Source organism: Anolis carolinensis, chromosome 1 (genome assembly GCF_035594765.1).
Source record: "Anolis carolinensis isolate JA03-04 chromosome 1, rAnoCar3.1.pri, whole genome shotgun sequence".
In the NCBI taxonomy this organism is placed as follows: domain Eukaryota; kingdom Metazoa; phylum Chordata; class Lepidosauria; order Squamata; family Dactyloidae; genus Anolis; species Anolis carolinensis.
In genome coordinates this window covers 274,746,586-274,772,023 of record NC_085841.1, presented here as the reverse complement: position 1 = coordinate 274,772,023, position 25,438 = coordinate 274,746,586, and the positions used below count along the sequence as shown (strand labels likewise).

Here is a 25,438-nt window from a genome sequence, read left to right as displayed (position 1 = left end):
CACACACACACACACACACACACATATATATATATATATATTAATTATCAAGCACGAGCCGGGCCAGTGGCAGATGGAGAGAGAGTTTTTGTGTGAACTAATTCACACTGTGCAAAAAGGAAAAAAAAGAAAGAAAAGATAGAAGAATACAATATTTAAAATGAAGAACAGTTTTAAACAACATAAACTGATCAGTATTTCAGTGTTAGACCCTAGGGGCATCCAGTCTTTGCAATATAACAATTAATAATAATAATAACAATAATAATCCTTGGGAAGTGTCCAACAAGTGATTACAAAGGCCTTCCAAACTTTGTAATAATAATAATAATAATAATAATAATAATAATAATAATAATAATAATAATAATAATAATAATAGCAAAAACCCCAGGGGCCATTGAGTCCAACCCCCTTCTGCCATGCAGGAAAAACACAAAGCAGTGGTGGGAGGGAAATAGGATTTTGGAAGTTAAGAAAGCAGGGTGGGGGAGGGTCTGGGCTGTGAGAAAAAAGTCTGGGCAGTGAGGGAGGCAGGGGAGAAAGGGTCTGCTGCTGCTGTTTCAGGAAGCTCAAAACCTTAATTCCCTTACATTTCTCAGAAGGAGGAAAGAGGAGGAGGCAGGAAGCAGCATGGCACCAGTGAGCCCCTCACTATCACTATCTCTTGCAGAGTCCCATAGACTCCGTGGAGCACAGTTTGAGAACCCCTGTTCTAGATAATACAAAGGTGCTCCTAGTAATTCATAGTTCATATAATAGGGATTCCAGTACACAGTGAATTGTTTCACATTTTCTCTGAAAACTCCAGATCACAGCTTGAGAAGTTCTGGACTTGGTCTTAATCCAGGCTACTCAGGTTTCAGTGACCTGGAATGCATTTGCACCACTAAAGCTAGCATTCCAGCTGTGTCCATTCATGGAGATGTCTGATATAGTGAAAGAGTCTGTAACTACTAAAATGAATCAGAATCTTAAATAAATTCTATGTATTTAGCCTTCAAAATAATATGTGCATATGTACTGTATATTTTGGTAGATTGGGAAAATATGTGTATTTTAAGTATACAAAAGATAAAATGTCCAGTACTGTAAATATATTTCAGCCTCTAGAGTGCAAATGGTAACAAAATGATAGGAGTGAGTCTGTGAGAAAAGACTAGAAGCAATTCAATGGAAACTAGGTGTTCCACAAGATAACTGACTACACTTATTTTGTTTTCACTTTCCTCCCAGTTACCCATATATTCCAATTCTCCCTGCACAGCTCCTTGAAGTTCTCAGTTCACCCACCCCTTTCATTATTGGTGTACATTCAATCTTCTGTAATGAGATTCATGAACTTGTAAGTATATTCAACTAATTTTTATCCATGCTTAAGGTTACAATATAGAGCTATTATTACGTATAAAATATTGGTATATAATAATACACATAATATTGATAAGCCCCCGATGGCGTAGTGGACTAAAGCCTCGTGACTTAAAGGTTGGGTTGCTGACCTGAAAGCTGCCAGGTTTGAATCCCACTTGGTGAGAGTGTGGATGAGCTCCCTCTATCAGCTCCAGCTCCATGCGGGGACATGAGAGAAGCCTCCCACAAGGATGGTAAAACATCAAAAAAATATCCAGGCGTCCCCTGGGCAACGTCCTTGCAGACGGCCAATTCTCTCACTCCAGAAGTGACTCAAGTTGCTCCTGACACACACACAAAAAAGATAAGCAAGTGGAAAAACAAATTATCAACATAAACCTATGTAAAGGGTATAGTCAATGTATATGTGTGAATAAAGGACACAACATGGAAAACAGTAACAGTATTAAAGGTATGCAGTAGAACGGAGAAGGCATCTCTGGAAGTAGAAGCAAATTTGACTGACAAGCTATTGCACTACTGATAGCCCATTGATTTTTGTACACTTGTGCATTTTGACCAGGAATAAATGTTGAAGATGATAGGTTCTAACTGTTTTTCTTTATTATTTATTACTTACATTCATATCTTGTATTATTTGCAAATACATCAGACAGTATATTGAGTTCCCTGCCTCACCATGTTCTGCTTGTTACATTTCTGTGACGTAGGTCAGTGAAAGTCCAACTCAAATAGAATAACATGTGGTGTTTCACTGTATTTCTTATGGAAATGTGATCACATCTAAAAATAATGTTTTGAAAAATGGTCCACATGGGGCCTCAAAAGATGAGTTTCCCCCCAAAAGTGTAGCAAAATGTTCCCAAATGCTTTAGAACAGTGATTCTCAACCTGAGATCCGCAGACCCCAGCAGGCCATGAGTCCACAAAGGAGTGAAGAAATGTTATGATTTTTTGCAGTTAAGTCAGAATGAACAAATAAGTGAAAGAATTAAAGCAAGCTGAAAGGGGAAATGGAACAAAGCCTTCATTTTTATGCTTCTTCTACAAAATGTGGCTTTTTCTAACCTATTGCCTCGATTAAAAAGAGTCAGATGTGGAAATCAAATATAAGAGTAGCTAGGTGGGAAATTTATTTCTGCACATGGTGAGAACATGCAAGTGAATTGTGGAGAGGACTGTGGTGAAGAAAAATGTCAAGAAACACTGCTTTAGAAAATCTGTTGGCAATTTTACAACAAAAATACAGGATCACTAAAATTTGGGAAGAATCTTGAAAGCTACAAAGTGCTCTTGGGAAGCACATGGAGCTCATTAGCTGCACTTTACAAACTTCTACTCGCATGGTATCCTCTGCTAGATCTTTGTCCAGTCTACAAGGATCCCTCTATTCACAGAAGCTCTTTATATTCTCCTTATTCATTTTGAACATATTGATTAAACAGTGTTTCAAAATGATGTGGCCAAATAGGAATACTGCATGTGGCAACTTTTTCACAATCAATACTTTGATTGAGCTCACAGTATACTGCTATTAGTGATTTTCCTCAAAAATTGTCATCTACTACATTTTTCAGTAATCACCAGGTGTATTCCCAAGTGATATTTCTATTGCCGTTCCAAAATTCTTCATGATGTCAAATGTTATATAAATTGATCATTTTCCCCGTGTCTTTCAGTTGGATGTAATCATAGCAGACCTGGATGGTGGTACAATTAAAATTCCTGAATGCATTCATTTGTCTCCTCTCCCAGAACCACTTCTTCATCAGACTCAGACTGCTTTGTCTCTTGTAAGTCTGATTGCCTTATCATAGATAGTTGCCAATAAATAATGTAATGCTTTTGTCTGTTTTAATAAGAAATGTTCATATTACTGGAAATAGCTTTTCTTCACCAGAATCAATTTAATTTAAAAATATAAATTTTATGCCTGTCATTTGTAAGACAGAGAGGTTTTGGAGGCAATTAGAATAATCTTGCTTTTATTTGTTCTCTTAGGTTTTACATCAGTAGAAGATAGTATTAAACAAAAATAGACAAAATATCCTCCATCTGTAGCCAAGCAAATGTAAATCAAAACATAAATGAAAGCAAAATAAAACTCACCTCTGTTTTCCATGAAGTTGTAAAGGAAACTTTTGTTTCTTATATACCTTTTGTCATATCCTTTTGACTGTGTCTGCCCTTCTTCCCTTTCCAGTCTTATTAGACAGATTTTTTATTGTCAGGTTACCATCCCATGTTAGCTGGTCATTATTTTGCATCTTTGTGTCTTTTTCTTTGGAGTCAGGGTACTGTCTTTTCATTATCATAAAAGGAATCAATAAGGGGCTAAATAAGGTACAAACATTTGCCGCTTTGATTTGAAATATGTTAATTGTAACTTATAGTCTATATTGAGAAAAATAAACCTAAGAGACTATTGCCAACAGAGTGATTTTAAATGTTCTTGAAATTGTAGGTTTTACATCCAGATTTAGAAACGGCAGATTATGCATTTCCTCCTCCTCGAACAGCTTTGTCACAATCCAAAATGTTGGTAAGACATATTAGTTTGAATTTAATAAATAGGGAAATGTTTTCCCTTACACTTCAGTGATTGAATCTATATTTCTGATCTCTTTTCTGTGTTCTTTCCAAATATTTTTAATGCTAAACTTTCAAATAAAAATTTTAATCACAAAAACGCAATTATGTTGAAAGTGCATGAGGATGTAATGTGCCTCATCATATTTACAATTTTGCAGACTTCTTAAAACAGTGAATGATCTGGACCATTCCAAAATGAGTCATGAATGTTTCATGGAACATGTCCCTGAGTAGCTGAAATGCTTGGTTCTGTGCTGCATTAGCAGAGCAGAACAGAGCCACAGTTACAGCAAGACTCAAAATCAATCATACAAATTGTTGCAGTTTTATAGCCCTTTGCTAATGTTGGCAATACTTCAGCTGAAGGAAATCAAATATATGTTTCCTTAAAAAAAGAGGAAATCATTTTGCTAATGCTATTTTATGTATTCATGCAAATTTAGAGATACAATTGTAATTGAAGTACAGTATTTCGTCCCATTAGGTAGAAAACTGGAGCCAAGTGACCTGTGTGCTTTCGCAGTATGCTATGTGTTTAGAGGTCATAGTACTCAGAGCCGGTCGGAGATAAATTTAAATATTAAGCGGGGGTGCTGAAAAGCGCCCCCCGCCGGCCCCGCCTCCTGCGCCCTGGCCCCGCCTCCCACCCAGCGTGCCCTGGCCCCGCCTCCCACGCTGCGTGGGAGGCGGGGCCAGGGCACGCTGGGTGGGAGGCGGGGCCAGGGTTGACCCCCGCCTCCCATGCTATTTGCCCTGGCCCCGCCTCCCATGCAGCGTGGGAGGCGCGGCCAGGGTTGGAAAGAGGGAGGCTTCGCCGCCCGGGGAGGGGAGGAGGGGATCGCTCCTCCCCTCCCCGGGCGGCGAAAGAAGGAGGCTTCGCCGCCCGGGGAGGAGAGGAGGGGATTCCTCCTCCCCTTCCCGGGCGGCGAAAGAAGGAGGCTTCGCCGCCCGGGGAGGAGAGGAGGGGATCCCTCCTCCCCTTCCCGGGCGGCGAAAGAAGGAGGCTTCGCCGCCCGGGGAGGAGAGGAGGGGATCCCTCCTCCCCTTCCCGGGCGGCGAAAGAGGGAGCCACAAGGCCAGGGCGCACTGGTCGGGCGGCGGGGCACCGTCAGAGAGGTGCCCCGCCTCCCGCCCAGCCTGACGGCGCCCCCCGGGACCTGCGCCCGAGGCGGCGGCGTCACTGGCCTCTATGGTGGGACCGGCCCTGATAGTACTCCATTTTTCTTTCTTTTACCGGATGCTTTAATGAGCAGCCCTTGAAATACAGAATGCCTTCAAACTGAGTGCTGTTCTTTAAAAGTAGGGCATGAAACGGCTGTATCTAACTCCTAGGTCTGAAAGCTGATGTTGACGAAACAACTGAGTTTGATTCCTTTCTGTTGAAGTAATTTCAGTCACAGCTCTGACATGCCTTTCCTTATAAATCCCACTTTTGCAGATCTAGCAGTAAAAGCTGGAGACAGCATAGAGATTGCATTGCTGGCCTTTCCCCCCCTAATTTTGATCAAAAGAGCAATAGAAAAGGGAACTATTTGATTTGCTTGAATGTTAGGCTTGCTTGATGCCTCATGAGCAAACAGTGTAATAGCAAAATATTTTTGGGACTGATCCTTGTGATTTTATTGATTGCACTAGACATTGAAATTTTAGGATAAATACTACTTCCTTAAAAGTATCCATAAACCAGAATACTTCTCAACCAGTGGAAAGAAGAGGCAGAATACAATGTTCTACATTACCCAGACTAATGCTTATCCTCACAGGACAGGAGACAATCAGAAAGTCTGGGAAATGATGGCTAAAGCTTGCTGAGATTTGCCAATTCAGATAGCAATCCGAACAGTCCAATAGAGAGATACTAGCTTTGCAGATGCCAAAACCTACAGATTAGCATCCTTCAATCAGGTCTCTCAACCTCCCAGGGCTTACCTTTTTCAAATTTGTATACTGTGGGTATAGAGAAAATCATTCCCAGCTCCCAAAGGCAAACATACTAAACTTGTGGAATCCCCTGGGATACATGGAAGCCTATAGGACAGTGGGTGGATTTCCCTGAAGGTTTACCCAAAAATGATTTAGGAAGCCAGAAACCCTTGCTATAAATCCACAAAAACTGCAGACAAATCTCATGAAATGTTGCAGAACTTAATGAGAATTTTTAGCTGATGCCCTACGAGCTTGGATCTCATCATGGGAGAAAAAAAAGATCTAAATTAAATGAAGTAATTATGAATGAAGTGTGATTTTGGGCATGATTCCTGCTAATGTGATAATTCTTCCCAGAAATGTAGCCAAACAGCTACTTGGCCAAGTCTGAGAGTGGTGGTAGCAACCTCCCTCTTGGCACAATATTCTCTAATCGGTGGTGGCAGTAGGGGTGAGGTTTTGAATTAATAGAATTAGAATTAGAAAATAGACATATTCATAAAAGATAAATCTTTAACTTTTCAATACTTACCCCAAATGAAAAAGATTCACTTCCTGAAAACATTATCTTCCATGATTATTTCTAGCTGTGTCTATTATTAATATTAGTATAAGTAAAAATATTGAAATTAATATAAAGTACATTTATATTTGACTTTTAATTCAAAATCCAGTTCTCAAGAAATTGTGTGCAAAAGGAAAAATATTACTTTGAACATTTCCCTCTAACTTGTCTTTTAAAGTGTCACTCAGTTTGCTTATTGTTCCCAGGATAAAGAGGTGAGAGGAGTCTTTCTGAGGCTCTTTGCCCAGCTTTTTCAAGGATATAGATCTTGTCTTCAACTAATCAGGATTCATGCAGAACCTGTCATAAATTTCCACAAGGTAAAAACAAAGCTTAAGTTACCACCTTTTAAGTGATGATTCACTTTTATGTTTTTAAAAGATTAACATATATATACAATTTGATATTGCTTAGAGCAATGATGCTACAGATGATACAGATTTCCCATTGGTTTAAATTTTGCAGAGAGGACTGTTGGCTTTGCTTTAGCTTACATGTTTTTCTCTGCTTCCTTTTCATTGCAATAGCATGCCAATATTGAGAAATAATTTGCAACGTTTTCAATTAAGAAATTGAAAATTCTGCAAATTGAAATCAGAGCTGATGAGTTTCCTGTTAAGTAGACTTCCTACTCATGTTAATAGCCCTCATTCATCATCCAGTGCATAATAGTGTGCTGTTGGCAGAGACTAGCAGTAAATAGTGTACACCATGTTAGAAGTTAATTCACAATACAATGAATAGTTTTATAAAATAATCCAGGTGTCTCACTCAAGTTAGCCAAAAAGTGTTCCATGAGGAAGAATAAACAAAGGTTAGGAGTTTCTATTTGAACATGGGGGAAAATTGGTTCTGACCTCAGCTAGGTCTAAGGGTGAAAGAAAAAAATGCAACTGTCAAATTGATTTTGGACAGAAAATGATCTTGACCTTCCAACTGAAGTCCACTTCATATGCCATATTCATTTGTCTCATATCAAAATCTGAAACCATACAGGAAAATATAAAAAGAAGGCACAATATGAGAGGGCTAAAAATGCAAATAACACTGCATGCTAATAGACTGAGGCATCCAATTTAAAACTGAAATATTTAATACTTGACATTGGATCAGAGTTGTTTTTTTTGCCCCATAACTATTAAATGAATTTAGTATGTAATTATTTTGTGTCTTACCTTAATTTTTGTTTGCTGAAAGAAAACAGACTTCTGAATGCATTCCAAATATATTAGGAATGCACATATGTTGAATGATTTCTGTTTACAATAACTTGATGTTATGATGTTTGCTTTTATTTGGGTACTTATTCTTTCCCTTTCTATTTCACATTATATTTTACCCATTCTTTTTTACTTTTTTGAGATTTGCTGAGGTTTATAGGAAAAATATATATTTCAGTAGCTAAGATTTACTTCTTTTTATAGGCAGCCTTCCTTGGCCAGCGGGGGCTGATCGAAAATGATTTCCTTACCAAAGTTCTGAATGGAATGGCATTTGCTGGTTTTGTATCAGAGAGAGGCCCTCCATACCGATCCTGCGATCTCTTTGATGAGGTAGAATCGCTTTTTTATAACACACTGCAAAGAACATAGATATTTGTGTACTTACATTTCTGTCGCTGTTCTTCTGTTAAAAATTAAAGCTGCTATGAAAACTATTATTGTGAAACATCTTTACTATTAATTATCAAGAGAATGAATTAAAACTGAAGCATCTATTCTGAATAGACAAAACTTTTGTATTTAATTGATTTATTAAAAACAGAGAATTATTGTGATAAAATAACTTAAAAATTAACCAAATGTAATGTTTTAGAAAATGAAGACAAAAGCTGAACACAATAAGTATGTGTGAACACGAAAAATAGCACTGCATATTATAGATTTCTCAAAATGATTTCAAAATATTGCAGTATAATTGCTCTTTTAAAAATCTAACAGATGTTTCTGTATGACAGTATGGGAACTTGTTAAAATGTGTAGCAAAAGCAGCTTAGGCAAAAATATTATGCCTTTCATAAGTGATTTTACAGGTGCTATAAAATGTATATATTTTCCTTTTTATTGCTCCTGGATTTGTTGTTTTCCCTTCTCAATGTGCAATACTATAGACATTAAAACTAATAAACATTTTTGTGCTTTAGCTATAATATTAATAATTTAAAACAGACACTTTAAAGAATTTAGCGTATCTAATGGGCTATATAAACAATGCTATTTTGTGACAAGTTTCATAATCTTTCAGAAGATAACAGTAGATAGAGATGGGGGTTCAGTCTGCACCTAATTAGAAAGCTTAGTTCCACTCAAAGTCATTCTCAAAAAAAGAAAGAAGGGCTCCTGAAATATTAATACACTCATGCAAATTCAATTTATTATGCATTTTACCATTGGGAAAGTTATTTTGTTTGATTTCAATTTCTTTTGCAGTTGGTAGCATTTGAAGTAGAGAGAATTAAATCAGAAGAAAGCAATTCATCAAAAATGTTAAAGCATGTCAGAGAACTTGCAGAGCAGCTGTTCAAAAATGTAAGTATAATGCATTCATGAACTATGATTTGACTGAATAAGATTTTCCTAAAGTTAAAGATATAAAAATGAAATATTGATTAGTTTGCAATGTGTCTTAAGAATCTTAAAGTTATTTCACTGCAAGGCTTAGACCAAAATATTGTTATTATTTTGGTTCAGATGTCTACTTTTGATTTAAACTGTGTGAAGTTTGCAACAGATAAATCAAGAGGAACTGTGGAATCCTGAAGCAAAGTCGGAGTTAAGTGTTAAAGTTTAAGTGTTAAACCTTAAAATCTCAGCTATGAAAATTTTCTTTAAAATGAAGGATGATCTACTTAGAAAGCTGAATTTTGTGTCTGGTATTGGTGTTGCAGTGCTGGTCATAATTTCAAGTTACATCATGTTTGGATTTGTTGTATAATAATTATACTCTTACTGAAGCAGCCTATAAAAACATGGAATGGGGTGGAGGCTGAAGATGATGGCAATGATTACAGTGATCAACTGGTTGGAAAGTTTACCCACTTTTGTATAACATTCTCCTTTCTCTGAACAAGATGAGCAATATAAAGATGTGTGCATATTAAATGTTTTCCTATCCACCTTAGCTTCTATATAGTTTTTTTCTGATTCACTTGTTTTTTTCTCTGGCCCCTAATCATAGCTACCAGATGACAAACATTTCTAATAAATGAATAATCCAGTCAGTATTTGGTTGCTAACAAAATATGTATTTCTCTCTAAATATGTTGGCAAGCAAATCTATATATGTAAAAGTCAAATATGTGTGTTTGTTTGTACCACAAAGGCTCCTACATGACTTGATGGATCTTACCCAAACCTGGCACACATACCTTTATTATCCAACTTAAAATAAGGCGGTGGGGGGGGGGGGGGGACCTAAAATTCTGACCCTGTTTTGGGCCAAGGGCCCAAAAAACATAAAAATACATATGTAGCACTCAGATGCAGCTACAAGGAGGCGGAGTGGAAGGATTAGCTTTTGGCCTATAGGTATGTATGTGTGTATGCAGTGCTCAGATGCAAACATGAGAGGATGAGCTACAGGCAGAGAAAATGGCAATATGAGTTTTTTTTTAAAAAAAACAGTCCTGAATGCTACAGTGGGAATATCTACGCCATAAGAAAGTAAGCAATTTCATGAAGGTTTATATTTTTAAATGGGTGTGCATAACTGCACCTTACTCTGAAACTGACAGACTGTGACTTCCAGGACAAGGCTAGATCTGGTACCATTTAGGTGGTTATGCCATAAAAAGGTCCAGTATGTCTTCACCAGTCAAGAAACCAATAAATGTATTAAAGCATATTTTAAAAGGAAAGTTGATTGACTGAGGCTGAGAGAATGCAGAATGGGTATTGCCTACTAATTCTATTCTCAGTGTTACTAATGCAGACCAAACCCCATTCTATTCACTAGATTATTCATTTATTACAGTATTATACAATGGTACTTAAGCAGTAAAATCAATGTAATAATTTAAATTGGTTAAATGATCTAGAGCCTAAATACATATTAAATAATTCAGCAGGTTAACACAGTTTTAAACTAGTTTAAACTGTGCACATCAGCTTTGATAAAATGGAGTAGGCCCAAAGGCTTAACAAGATAGTAAAGCACCAACCTTTGGCAACATTTTGTTTACAACATGAAGTCATTATTGATGCCAGTCAGGCATCTAAGGAGAGGGTATTCTGCAACCATGAGGCCATAGCTTCTAAGGCCTGCTCTCATGTCATGTCATGCCATTTCACAGCATATTAATTTCAATGGTGGAAGACAGAGAAAGGGTCCTCTAGAATACCTCGCTCCTCAGGTAGGCTCTTATAGAAATAGGCTCCTTTAAAAAAAATTAAGGCCCAGTCTTCTGTCCTGGACAAAGATAGCCTTCACATTAGTAATTTGCTTCCTAGTGAACCCGTAGTTGGTTTGGTTGAATATTTCCTCCCTGGTCATGAAGGTGAATGTTGTAACCATTCCAATGCTAACAGAAAAGGTACAAAAGTGGCATTATTCAGATAATAGTTGAGTTGCCCAAGAATTAATGGAATGATTCATGCAAACAAATACTGGTATAATGAAGTCATGATGCATCATGAACATGTTTGTAGTAGCTTGTGCAAACAGTTGTTCGAGTGGAATTGAAATGCTGGATTTAATGCTTGACTGATTGTGATGGAATTTCCTTAAATGGTAGGAGCTTTGTGCGAGCAGAATGACACTACCGTGTGCAACTGAGTCATGGAAAGATCATGAACCCATTAACCCACCATTGGTTGAAGAGTTATGTTAAACTTTGTTATGGGCTAACTAATCAGTGTTACATGAAATTGAATGTGTATTCATAAAAATGTGTTATTCATCTCAATCAATTTCTGTCTCTTAAAAACAAACCAATAAAGGTAGCAGGTAAATATATAATGGAAAATTAATCTAGCTTGTTAGCCAGCTTAGCAGAATATTGTCCATTCTTTTCTTTCACTTCATAATTGTCTGCAGTTTCAGTAACTGTTCTTTTAAACTGAAGGACTAATCTATATAATCTCTTGTGCTGAGATATCCACTTGTTTAATTTATTTCAGTATGAAAATTAAATTTAAAGAGTAATTCAGCTATGATTTTGTGTATTTTTTTATTTTGGGGGGAAAACCTACAAGTACATATAAATACATGCTAGATAATTATTCCACACATTACTACTATTATATAAAGAAAAAGAATAATCAAAATAAAGATATCTAATATTAAACACTAAAAACTAAAGAATTCTATTATCCTGACACCACAAAAGGTATATAAAAGTTGTCTTCCCACTCTCCAATCCAAAGATTAAAATCTAAGAAAATCTTTAACTTTTCTTTAACAACATACTTCACTACTTTTCTTCTGACTAAAAAAAAAAATCATTCTTTTTCTGCAGTCCCACAAGCAACTTTTATTATTAGTGTTCCCTCACTTATCACACAGGTTACGTTCCAGGACCACCAGCAATAAGTGAAAATCCGCGAAGTAGGGACACTATATTTATTCTGTGTGTGGAGGAGAGCAAGCCACAGGGCACTTACTACAATGCAGTCTGTACTTTATTTTAGCAGTTACAATATACAGTACACTGGCAGAGAAGAAGAATGGAAGCTAAATATTTCCAACCCTTCCCTCCCCTCCCCCCCCTTCCAAAACCCTTTGCACACCACAAACAGCAAAAATACCATGATAAATGTGTACATTCATATTAATTGAAAACCCGCAAAACAGCAAGGGAGCAAAAAGTGAACCACGAAGTAGCGAGGGAACACTGTAAATCAAAAACTAGTCTTTTAAAATTTTATATGCGGCAATGGCTTCTCTCAAATTAGATAATTTGTCAATTTCAAAGATCTTAAAGATCCAGTCTTCTTTTGTGGGTAGAGCAGTAGATTTCCATTTTGAGGATACAACACTGCAGTTAATCCCAATTGTTCTGAACTTCACACCATTTGATTGTTCCTTAGGTATTCCCACCAAAAAAATCTAGCTTTTCCATTTACTGCCCAAAATACATAAAAATGGCAATCCTTGAATACCTATTTCTCAAGTTTTAAAACCTGACTATTGGGATATCTGAATATATCATCAAAACACTGTATATCATCAAAACACTCCAAGCTATTTGAACAATACAGATTATTTACTTAGAAAAGTTCAGTCTATCCACAACTTCCCACACCATCCTAGCCACCACATAGTAATGTAGAATTCCTATACACCAATATCCACTATCAGGATACATTACAAGCAATCAAGAATACTAACCTGGATAAAGCTACACTAGACTTATCCACCAAATACTTCCACTTTGTATTGAACCATAACTACTTCACTTCGGAGGATAATATGTACCTCTGTGTCATTGGCACTATCATGGATGGTACCTGCATGATGCTGCAGGATTCAGACATCTTCGTGGCTGACATGAAAAGATACTTCCTTGGTATGTGCACCTGAAAAACTTACTCTGCTTACACATTCTTGATGACATATTTGTTGTTTGGCCACATGGAAAACAGTAACTTGAGAAGTTTCACCAGGATTCGAGCAACTTCCACCCTGCCAACAGCCTGCTTCAACAACTTGAAACAATTCACACAACAAATTCATTTTCTTGACACCACTGTATGACTAGACTTTGAAGCACCACGGTCTATCAAAGCCCCATAGATCACTAGACATGCTTACATGCATCCCGTTTCTACCTGGAACATACTATCAAATCTATTGTTTATAGCCAAGCCCTCCAATACAATCTCTCATATGCACAGGATAGAGACTCAGAATTCTTAGATTTAAAACAGATATTTCTTAAACCTCAGTAGCCATATAAGAAGATTTAGAAAATAAATTAATGTGGCGAGATTAAAATTCAGGAACCAATTACTGTAAATCAAACAAAAAAACACAAAATAACAGGACACCCCAACATTTCAACTACAGTCTTCAGCTGAGAACACTCAAATGCATTAAAGATTTAACAATCTATTCTGAAGAATAGCACAGCCCTCTCATGAGCACTGCAAGGCAGGCTTTTATTGATCTACAAACAATAAAACATCTACTCACAACGGAATGGCAATTGGATGGCAATACAGGGACAAAGTCCTTCCACAAATCCAAATACCAACTCTGTCTGCACATTTACTCTTAGAACAATGTTAGAAGAGCTATTGACATCACTCATATGATTTCAGGTATTTCTTCTTCCTCTGGTGCCAACAGTGTTCAGGTCCAGGTTGAGCACATCTCCTTGTATGAACCTGCCCAGACCCTGAGATCTTCAGGAAAGGCGCTTCTCTTGGTCCCACGTTCACCATAAGCTCAGTTGGTGGGAACGAGAGAGGGCCATCTCTCTCGGTGGCTGCCCCTCAACTCTGGAACTCCTTGCCCAGGGAAGCCAGAACGGCCCCTACCCTGCTACCCTTCTGGTTGCAGACTAAAACTTTTTTATTCAGACAGATTTTTTTAAAGAAGGAGGTTTTATGATCTAGTCAGGGGTGCTGTGGTTTTAGCTATGAAAAGTTTTTTTTAATCGTTTTTGAGGGTATTAATTTATTTTAAACATTCTATTTTAATGTTTGCATGTTTATAGGTTTTAAATTTTTTTCATGTCAGAAGTGACTTGAGAAACTGCAAGACGCTTTTGGTGTGAGAGAATTGGCCATCTGCAAGGATGTTGCCCAGGGGACGCCCAGATGTTTGGTGTTTTACCATCCTTATGGGTGGTTTCTCTCATGTCTCTGGGTTTTAAATGTATTGCATTAGTTTTGCTGTAAGCACTTTGAGTCCCTCTGGAGAGAAAAAGTGGGGTGTCAATAAATATCATCATCTCCTATTGCACTCTGCATTAGACAAACAGGATAGTTCTATTCAAGAGAATTAATTAACCCACATTTCAGTTGTGGAACATTTCAATCTTCCTGGACACACAGTAAGAGATTTACAAGTTACAATCCTTGAACAAGGAAGGTGCAAAGGAAGACAAGAAAGAGAAACTGCTGAACTGAATTATATTTACGAATTCAAATTAATTAGCAGAGTTATGAACCAAGAAATGGCCTCTTGGTATTTAATACAAGAGTCCTTGCTACTATACATATAGGGCAACTTAGTTTTGGTAAGCAGATGTATTGCTTTCACACAACAACACTATTTATGTATTTATGTATTTATTTACAGTATTTATATTCTGCCCTTCTCGCCCCGAAGGGGACTCAAAGCGAATCACAATGTACACATACAAGGCAAACATTCAATGCCATATGAACATAGAGACAGAGACAGAGGCAATTTAACCTTCTCCAGCTTCCTGAGGGTATGCTCGATTCCGGCCACAGGGGGAAGCAGCTGCTTCATCATCCACTGTGACGCCAACTTCCTCATTCCAATGGTGTCGTAAATTAGTTAAATTAACCTCCCCACATATAAGTGGTATTTAAATTTACTACTTGATAGATGCAACTATCTTTCAGGTTGCGTAGGTCAACAACGAGCAGGGCTATTTTTTATTTTAATGGTCAGGTGCTCACTCCACCATGGGCTGGCCTCGAACTCATGACCTCTTGGTCATAGTGATTTATTGCAGCTGGCTACTAACCAGCCCGGCCCAGCACTAAGTGACCGTTGTAAAGATCTGAAAGACTTATCACCTATATTATTCTTGAAAATTTAAGGTAAGGGTCATGATTTACATCTCTGAGTTCTGTTACAGTCCATCCTATTCTCATGGCTATATTTATACATGAGCATTAATTGTGACTGCATAGCATCCAAAATAGTGGGCTTATATCCATGAAAGCTTACACAAAAATAAAATGCACTTAGTCGTAAAGATACTATCACATTACTTTTTCTTTTCTTTTTTCTTTTTGGTCTTTTTTTTCTTTCTATATTGCATATATTGTCACCAACGTGCACAGTGTTGTTTATACTTGTTTATCTTAATTATTTTTAAATGAAATGTGTGTCTTATTAAAATAAGGTATTCAACCCAATATTAAGAGTACAACTATTGAAACATTATGGGTCATTATTAAATTTAAGTAATTAAATAACTTTATAAAAATAATTGTTGATTGCAGGAAAATCCAAATCCTCACATGGCATTCCAGAAAGTTCCACGGCCTACAGAAGGATCTCATCTACGAATTCATGTACTTCCTTTTCCCAAGATTAATGAAAATCAAGTCCAAGATCTAATCCAGGACGGTTTAGTTAAGAACCAAAGTGTGCAACCTGCTTCACGCATAGAAAAGAAATGTGTTGTGCCTGCTGGCCCTCCTGTTGGTATGCGAACCATCCTTATGTTTCATACAGTTATAACCATTTCACTGTCTTAGACTGATTTTTCCTTACTAGAACAAATATTTTTAGAATGCTATAAAATGTATTTTTAAAAGAAGGAGCCAGGCTTTTTACCCACTGAAATAAAAGCGCTGAAATTCATTTAAAGAACAAGGCTGAGACTGTCCATAAATTTTATCTGTATTTAGGTGTCTTTGCACCCTGTATATTGTGATAGAAAACCATAATTTTAATGGGAAAAAGAAGTCTGGCCTCTGTATCAAAATGAATATTTTTAAGTTCATGTTCTGTTTGTTAATCTATTGTACCTCACTTTCATCTAAGTATGGCATATATTGGCCTTGCCTTTCTACACTATATAATTAATAGCTCTGGCAGACAGGTGGTAAAGTCTTGGAGCCTATACTGAAGGGCAGTGTAGATGCCTTTATAAAATAAATTAATACCCTATAAATATTTATGGTTTTCTCCTCTTCTGATGTCTCTTAACTCTTATAATAAGAGTTTGTGGGTGCTCTTCCTATATCTATTTTGCTGGAGTAGATACTTACTCCTTATAATGTATGTCTGCCTTAGCGCCAATTTTTCTTTAATGCCCTACCACTGAAATTGGAAGTTCTAGTTGCCTCTAGTTATATCCCACATATCTTTGTCACGCAAACAAATGGTTGTAATGCCAAAAAAATGGCTGTGATTTTTCAGAGAAATATTAATCAGCAAAGTGCCAGGTTCCTTTATGGTCCTGCTAATGTACCTTTCCTGCCCAAATTAATGTGGGTTTTACATTGTGATACTGTGTTTTTCACAGACGGAAATACACAATTTTCCCTAGGGAAAATATTAGGCTCAAGTAACAAAAGTCCTACTTGAGTAAGTCTACCTATCAGGATATTAAATATCATATATATGACCGAATAATTATACAGATTTGCTGTAATGATTTCTAGCATGTAATGAGGACAAATGTAGCAAAATCAAAGATAGCCTAGGAGTCATCCTAGGAATGTTTTTAATGTAATGACTCTTTAGTGATGGTATGCTTTTAAAAAAAAGAATAAATTGTTTCACATGTGTTTTTGTTTCTTTCTTTGCTAGTTTCCATAGTAGAAAAGTCAAGCTCAGTTTTCAACAGTGCACAAAGGCTGGAAGTTGTTAGAAACTGCATCTCTTTTATATTTGAGAATAAAATTTTGGAGACAGAAAAGGTAATAAAGTTTTTGCTAAACTATTTGAGGAGTATTTCCAAGTTAAACTCTTGCATGCCAAGTGATTGACTTCTCTTCCAGTCCTTTCAGATGTTGGTCACTGTTTTCATATATCCCTTGTCCTTTCCAACAATTGATTGCCAGGCTAAAAGTGAATGAGATGCCAGTTGGGGTGGAGGGAGGTATGTATGCAGGTCCCTCCTTAAATTTATGAAAACTAGAATGCCTCTCCCTTTGTCTGCCCATTTCTATTCTGGGAAGAATTCTTTCCCTACCCTAGTAAAAAGAGAATATTAGTGCTTTTCAAGGGGGTTTCAGCGTACAGACAGAAGTCCCAGTACATTTTCAGTGTGAATAGTAGCTGTTTGCTTATGAACTGTGTTTAATTATTTCCCTGACACACATATGAATATTAAGAGGCTTGTACCTTATACAAAAGAAGAAGGAAAGGAAATATTCACCCTGACAGCAATTACAACATCATTTTTAGGACAGCTAGTCCAATGCTGACCTTTCTAACTATGATTGTGCAACTATTAACAATAATAGATAATATTTAGTCCAGTCTCGTATTGAAAGCATTTTTAATTATTTTGTCAGGCAGTATCACCTATTTTAAAAATATTTATCTAAGTTTTTATTTTGAATTACTGATTAATCTTTAAACGGAGTGCTGAAAGTCATTAAATAGATCTGCATCAAACTACAAATACTTTGATTTATGCCTAAAGCCTATAGAAAAATCTGTTCTTTTTAGCTTAAAATGTGACTGAAAATTGTCATTGATTAGTCTCACTGTACAGCATGTTCCAGAACTTAGGGGATACAATCAAGACAAGCCAGCTATAAGTCCTGTAATTTATATTCTGATATATTTACAGGAAGCCCCTGCTTATCTGATTGGTTAAGTACTCCAGGTTGTGCATCATCATGGTAAATGGTTGCACAAAGATAGCTGTTGGAAAATGGAATTGATTGAAAAGTGGAACCCAAGCTTTTTTAAAACTTGCAAATGCATTTGGACTGCTGAAAAGCAAAAATTACACCACTTCTTGATAAAGTAGCATGTATGTGAGGGGTCTCAAATGAGTCTCAGAGGCCATACAAGCTGATGAAAGAGCAGCCCCTCCTCAAATTAATGGAATATCTGTAAATGCAAGCTTTGGAAAAACAACTAATCAGAAAGAGAAGTGTCCAAAGGTGGGGAAAGCCTGCATTTTGGAATTTAGCAACAAAATACTTTTTAATTATAAAATAGAAATTAATGAAAAATATAGAAATTTAATCTCAGTCACTAACTTTAATATAGATCATTTACAGCAAGTTTGTTTTTAAGCGAATCTATTTATCAGATTTACTTGAATCGAATGCTCACCTTTTTTGACTAAATTCCCTCGCCAAAATTAGGATTTGTGGGATGTGTAGTTTGGTGAGGCACCAGCATTCTTTGGCAGGAAAGGCTCAAGACTTTGTAGAACTATGGTCCTTATGATTCCATAGCATGGAACCAAGGCAGTTAAATTGGATTCATTCTACAGCACAGATGCACCCCAAGGTTTTCCTTTCCCATTGGTAGAAGCTTTGGTGCTCTAATACTTTTGTTTTTAAAGAAGGAATACTTAGCAGGCAGCAACTGTAATGCACACCTTTTTGGGCCAACTTCCAAAAAGTGCATCTTTTGCCCTCGCACATTACATTTGCCAGCAAGTAGTTTTTGGGGTTTCGGGGTTTTGAAAATTGAGATGTGCATTAGATTGATGGAGCATTAGACTCGGGTAAATACGGTATTTTATTTTGGAAAACACTAAGCGAATTACTAGCTAGAGAAAGTGACTTAACATGAATGCTGTAGTACAACTGGATATTTTGTTGTTGGCTTCCTAATATTAAGGCTTTGTCTCTACAGACTCTGCCTGCTGCACTGAGAGCCCTCAAGGGAAAAGTAGCTCGACAGTGTTTGACAGAGGAACTAAGCCTTCATGTTCAACAAAATCGTGCAATATTGGATCATCAGCAGTTTGATTATATAGTGCGAATGATGAACTGTACTTTGCAGGTATTTGAAACTATTTTCAACTTATTTATCTTTTAAATCAATTGGATAAGATGATGCTGGGAAATAAGTAGTTGTCAAAAGTCAGACATCAACTGAGAGCAAAATATAGTTTATTAAAGTAATAGTCCAAAAATAGTTCAAAGAATTAGCAGAAACTTAAAACACTTAAACTTCAGTGTTATTAAGTAGTTAAAACAGAAGAAATGCCAAAAACACAAACTGACATATAATCCAGATTAACCAGAGATAAAATCCGGACTAAACATAAAATACTTGAACTCAGCCCAAAAGCACAAAACGGGCTTGAAATGGTGAAACAAACAAAAGCAAACAGCTACGAAGCCCCCAAAACCTTCCCAAAATTCAGGAGTACGAAAGTAGCTTTAAACCAAAACAAACACCCAAACCGGGCTGGAGAACTCTCTGTTGAGAGCAGCAAAGCAAGTGGAACAGAAAGACGCTGGCGAGCCCGCAGCAAACCGCTGCTGAAGCGAAGGCCAAGCCAGGAGTTAAAGGAGCAGAGCAGGAAAGCGTCGTCAAGTCGGGATAAGCAAGCAGTGTCAAATAGTTGCAGGAGCAAAAGCCAAGCCAGGAATTGAAGGAGCAGAGCAGGAAGTCGGATAAGCAGCCAGTGTCAGGGTCAAGAGCGAAGCCAGTAGTCAGCAACAGAAAGCAGCCACGGAATTGAGAACGATGCCAAAACACGTTTTGGGAGTGAAGAGCAAAGCCGAGTCGAATTCCAGTCCAAGGTCCAAGGAGTTGAAGTCATCAAAAGAAGGTCCACGTCACGGAATGGCACAGAAAGCCAAAACAACGAAGGCGAACAGCAGCTAATGCAAAATAGTAATAACAATGCAGTCCAGGGAAGCCCACACAATTCCAGCCCTCCGTTGCAGAATAACCCAGATCAAACTTACATCTGTTGCAAAGTCCCAAGCCAGTCTTCAGAGTCACGTACAGGAAACCCAATGGCACCCAGCAACACCTTGCCACACGCATAGCATAGTGGCCAAACATCCCCAATTTATTTAGGTTTCCAACGCCCTAGGATCAGGTGTCCCAAATTCTTCATCAGAATCTGAGCTCCAAACAGCCAACGCCCTTGGATCAGGCGTCCCAAACTCTCCATCAGAATCAATATCATTCTGCCCACACCCAACTCTGTCCACACCTGTGGAACCACCCTTATTCCTCCAGGCAGACCATGTGGGATCTGCTTCTGAAGATACCCAAGCCTCTCCAGCATCAACAGCATCCATGGATCCAGATTCCTCCCCAAGCCCTTCCGGAGCCCGTGCCCAATCTATGCCAGCTTCCTCCGTCACCATTGCTTCCTCAACACCCTCTCCCAAATCCTCACATGAAACTTCCTCAGAAGATTCCTCATCAATCTCCCTGATTCTCTTTCTATATAAATCTTCCAGCAAGCCCTCCTCACGAGGATTCTTCTTTCCTCTCCTGATCTCCCCATTATTACTCACAGCCTCAGAAGACTCATTCACAAGAGTAGTTTGATTGCATTTCATATTTTTGCTTTATTTGAAGTTCAATAACTATTGGTTAACATATGCTCAAAAACCATATGTCAGTGCCTAACCCTTTCATTCTGTGTGAAACATGATTCTAGATATTTTCCCACTCTTTGGATCATGTTTTGAGAGAGTATAGGGGCTGCAAAGCAAAAAGGGATGCCTCCCAGCTACAAAAATAAGTTGTTTATTTATTATTTATTTATTTCCAATATTTATATCCTGCCCTTCTCACCCGAAGGGACTCAGGGCGATGTACACAACTGGCAGCAATTCGATGCCGACACATAAATAAACATAACAATAAATAAAATCCATTGCAAACAATTAATACAATATAAAAATATAAAATCATACAATTAAAATCCTTTTAATGACCTTTTAAATCCTTTTTTAATTACCTTTCTCAGGGGCAATATGCATCTTATTTACTGGTTAATTAAAGGAAATCATTATGGGAAAGGCGATAGGATAGGTTAACCGATGGTCCAGTTTGGTTTCCTTATCATAGATGGGCATTAATTAGACCTGCATTGGACCTGTGATATGTTCTTTGGACTATGGCATTCTTTTATTACGAATTTAAGAAGAACTCTGCTGAAAAGCCATAACTGGCTCAATAGTCACATCCCACAGGGCCAGATATATGGTTATGGGATACTCACGAGCATGGCATAAACCTTTTGGATACCGGCAAAGATAATGGTTATAGATTGCATTAATTAAACTTTGAGAGTTTTAAGGTTCTTTCTTTTCTTTCCCCCTCATTAACACATGTAAAAATAATTAAGCTGTTACTCCCATCTGCAGATTGTTTCTCTTCCAGCTACCATTTGTCTTATAATTAGCTCTGGTATATATTTTTTTCTTAGGTTGTACATATTTTCATTTGTTTATTCACACCTATTTGCTTTCTGGCTCATGCTGGGTAGTGGCTATGGAATTTGTTGTGATGAATGACACCGCTAGCCATGCTGTGAACTTTTCAAATGTTCTGGCTTTGTGTTTTGTTTTGTTTTATCCTTTTTCAGATTGAGCACATCTGCTGCACTTACATAACAACTATGTGCCATAACATTAAACAAAAATATTTAGCTGACATGAATCAAATTACTTCATAATTGTATTCTTTGACCTGAGGGTATTTTTCCAGTACAGAAAGACATTTCAGTGTATGTATGACCTTGTCTCCAGGATTTTCATTTTTGTACTGTGCATCCCAAAATTATCTGACATCTCCTGTGTAATTATCTGCTACTCAAAAACAATGTTATCTTGGATTTAGGGTGGATAAATGTGGTCCATGGATAGCATGCAGCTCCTAAAGCTGCTCTCCAATTCCTAGCCATTTAAAAAAAATATCTTTCCTTCCTGATTTAAAAAGGCCCTCAAAAAGGTTTGTTTGTTTGTTTATTTTTCCCTGAGGGGGATACTTGAGACAAGCAAAAAGTAATCAGTAATATGAGTACTATGAGCACAAGGACAAGGTTATAACTGAAGCAATACAACATTGATTAAAGCATAAAATATATATACTCATTTATAAGACTAGATATTTTCACCAAAAATTAACTGCAATACATAGATGGACTTTATCCATGAAACAGTTAAAGTACTGTACCTTCAGTCTTAATGAAAACAAGACATCATCCCTTTCTCTGAGGAGAGTGGTGAAAGGTGAGAACCTAAAAGAAGTACTGACCCATCTACTTGCTCAGTGTTGGAACAGGCACCAAAGAGCTATCACCATCATTTTCTCACCTAAGCATTCAAAAACGTTAGAAATGGCACTATGGCAGATAGCGTGGAGGAAGTCAGTGCTTCTTTTAGATTCTTCCAAACTAAGCTCTCGCCTTTCACCACTCTATTCGGAGAAGAGGAGTGGTTCTTTTTTATTTTAAGAAGAAGAAGAAGAAGAAGAAGAAGAAGAAGAAGAAGAAGAAGAAATACTATACCTTAACATTTATCAAAAAGGAATTGTTGTCTTCCTTGAGTAGAAAGAGAAAGGCTTTTTAAATGCCTTGATGGGAAAATGGTACTGTAATGGCAGCAGCCAGGGGCAGCTGGCCTCCTAAGTCAACACAGGTCATATCAAAATCCATACTTTTGATCTTAAAATCTGCTGTTGATTTATATATAAGGTTGACTTATATATGCATATATATGGTAGTTAATGTATAGAGCAAATAAGGCCCTATTAACTGAGTGCATATATGGCCATATGATTTATCAACACACTTCCCTCCAGCACTCTGAAGGGGAGCATGTACAGGATTGTATACAAAACTCTTTTTTTTAAAAAAAGCAAAACTGTTACAGCTTCAAGAGGTCCAGGGACCAATTTTCTGTTCCCAGGCCTGCCAAAAAACAATAAATCACTTCTTTGAAAATGGATTTTAGAAATATTAAGAGAGTGAAAGGAAGCTTTACAACATAACTAAAATGTGAACCACTCATCTTTAAGGATTCTGGAAAGTGCAGATTTCACACGCTCTTTGGTCAGATAAAAAAGGACCGCATGTAGTTTTGTTAATTGTGGAAGGCTCAGTTATAAGAGCTGCTTGATTTTTTTTCTGACCATGATAATTTAGGACCCTTCTGATAGGTAGTTCCTGAGAGAGCTCAATTATCTAGGAGGTCTATGTGGTTTGATTTTGCCTGATCAGGGGGCTCAGCTTCGTTGCCTTCTGTTCTAAGACCCATGCTCCTTACGGAGCCCAAAACATAGCAAAATTGTCATTTCACAAGTCTTTTGAGAGGTGAGAATTATCATTGAGTTTGTTAAAATTTTGAGAGGTGTTCAATGAGTAATAGTGTGTGTTGCAACCAGGCCTCAGTTGGTTGCTAACCCCTACTAGCGCATATATCCAGCTATGCATGTCAAGATATGAACCAGTATCCTAAAAAGTGACCAGTATGAGCTAATGGACATTGATTGGTATTTTAGCACAGCTGAAAAGCTACTGTTTAATGTGACCATATCTTTGGATCCCAGGTACCGGTTACTTTAGTACAGGTACACAGAACTGAAGAGAGGCTCAATTGATTTTGTTACTATTTTAATGAATAATGAGATTTTCTAAATGCCCAGCATAACTGCATCTCCATTGAGCCTGTAATTCATTTAAAGCATTTTATCAACACTAACTGTGATAAAATATGATTTAAAGTATTGGAAAATTCTGATATCAAAATATTTAGTGAGAGTGACAGTAAATATTTAATGTGTATAATTTGGGTTTATTGATAGTAATAAAATAGTATAGTAAAAATAGGAGTTGCACATGTGTCTGTCTACTAAACTATGATTCATAGCTCCTTAAAATCAATCTTTGAATTATGGAAATGTGTTTGGACTATAAAAATTAATGTACTGTAACTGTATAATAGCCTTTATGGGGAGGAAGGATTATAATCATACATAAATTACATCTATATATATAAAAGAGTGATGGCATCAGGGCAACCCACAAAACAACAAAACTACAGGCCGCCCAACCTCGAAATTTGACAACACAACCCATCATCCACGGCTCCAGTAAGATACAACAACAGGGCCAGCTAACACCTCCCAACAAAAAATTCACTCGGAGGAAACAGCCAGGCTTTAAAGCTGCAAGGCCATTACATCCTAATCATTTTTCCTAATTGCAGCATTCATACTTGCCTCCAACAGACAAAAAAAAACCATTCAGAAATATTGTATATTCACAACCTTTAGGAAATAATATCCCCTGATGGCGCAGCGTGTTAAAGCCCTGAGCTGCTGAACTTCTGGACCGAAAGGCCGCAAGTTTGAATTGGGGGAGCGGAGAGAGCCCCCACTGTTAGCCCCAGCTTCTGCCAACCCAGAAGTTCGAAAACATGCAAATGTGAATGCATCAATAGGTACTGATCCAGCGGGAAGGTAACACCGCTCCATGCAGTCATCACACATGACCTTGGAGGAGTTTATGGACAACGCCGGCTCTTCGGCTTAGAAATGGAGATGAGCACCAACCCCCAGAGTCGGACACGACTCGACTTAACGTCAGGGGAAAACCTTTACCCTTTACCTTAACTACCACCAATTCCTCAATACTTTATTTCCCATACCACCAGACTTCGCCACAGCAACGCGTGGCCAGGCACAGCTGGTATGTATGTGTGTGTGTGTGTATATATATATATACACACACACACACACACTCACACACACACACATATATACACACACATACATGAGGGTTGAATGAAAAGTAATGCCTCCACCTTCGTAACTCCTCAACAGATGGCAGTACTGGTATGTGGCAGGTACTGCCTTGTTCAATAGACTCTTCTCTACAGTTCCATTTGGCGGGAAGCCTTAGCATTGAACGGTTGTGTTGTTGAAGTGCGAAGTATGGAAACCTGAGTAGACGGTCGGTCAGTGCGACTTAAGCAACGTGCAGTCATTGAATTCTTGACAGCAGAAGGTATCACCCCAAAGGAGATTCATCAGAGAATGCAAGCTGTTTATGGTGATTGTGTTGATGTGAGTACTGTGCGTCATTGGGTGAGTAAGTTTAAAGATGTTGAGGTGGGAACATCTGACTTGCATGACAAACAAAGAGTTGGACAGTAACCACCGAGTTTCACAAGCAAAAGGTTGATTCAGGATGATTATTGCATCACTCAGAGAGAAATTTCAAGCATAATCGGCATTTCACAAGAAAGCGTGGGTCACATTATTGCTTTGCTTGGCTATCGGAAGATCTGTGCACAATGGGTACCCAGGATGCTGACGCCTAAAATGAAAGCGTACAGACTTGAAATTTGCCAGGAACTCCACTCGCATTACGAA

General features: G+C 37.6%; 1 protein-coding gene across 14 annotated transcripts in view; it reads left to right on the top strand.

Annotated features, from left to right (window-relative positions):
- Nucleotides 1-25,438, top strand: part of sbf2 (SET binding factor 2) — a 339,926-nt gene that overhangs the window by 206,921 nt on the left and 107,567 nt on the right. For 9 of the 14 annotated variants that reach the window (XM_016993005.2, XM_062978926.1, XM_008106923.3 and 6 more), the window contains 9 exons: nt 1,237-1,345; nt 3,054-3,167; nt 3,839-3,916; nt 6,646-6,777; nt 7,882-8,010; nt 8,887-8,985; nt 15,604-15,808; nt 16,922-17,031; nt 18,938-19,087. In XM_016993005.2, coding sequence (XP_016848494.2) covers nt 1,237-1,345; nt 3,054-3,167; nt 3,839-3,916; nt 6,646-6,777; nt 7,882-8,010; nt 8,887-8,985; nt 15,604-15,808; nt 16,922-17,031; nt 18,938-19,087 — 1,126 coding nt within the window. The remainder of the gene's footprint in view (nt 1-1,236; nt 1,346-3,053; nt 3,168-3,838; nt 3,917-6,645; nt 6,778-7,881; nt 8,011-8,886; nt 8,986-15,603; nt 15,809-16,921; nt 17,032-18,937; nt 19,088-25,438) is intronic. The other 5 variants (XM_008106960.3, XM_008106920.3, XM_062978742.1 and 2 more) reach the window with 2 other exon arrangements.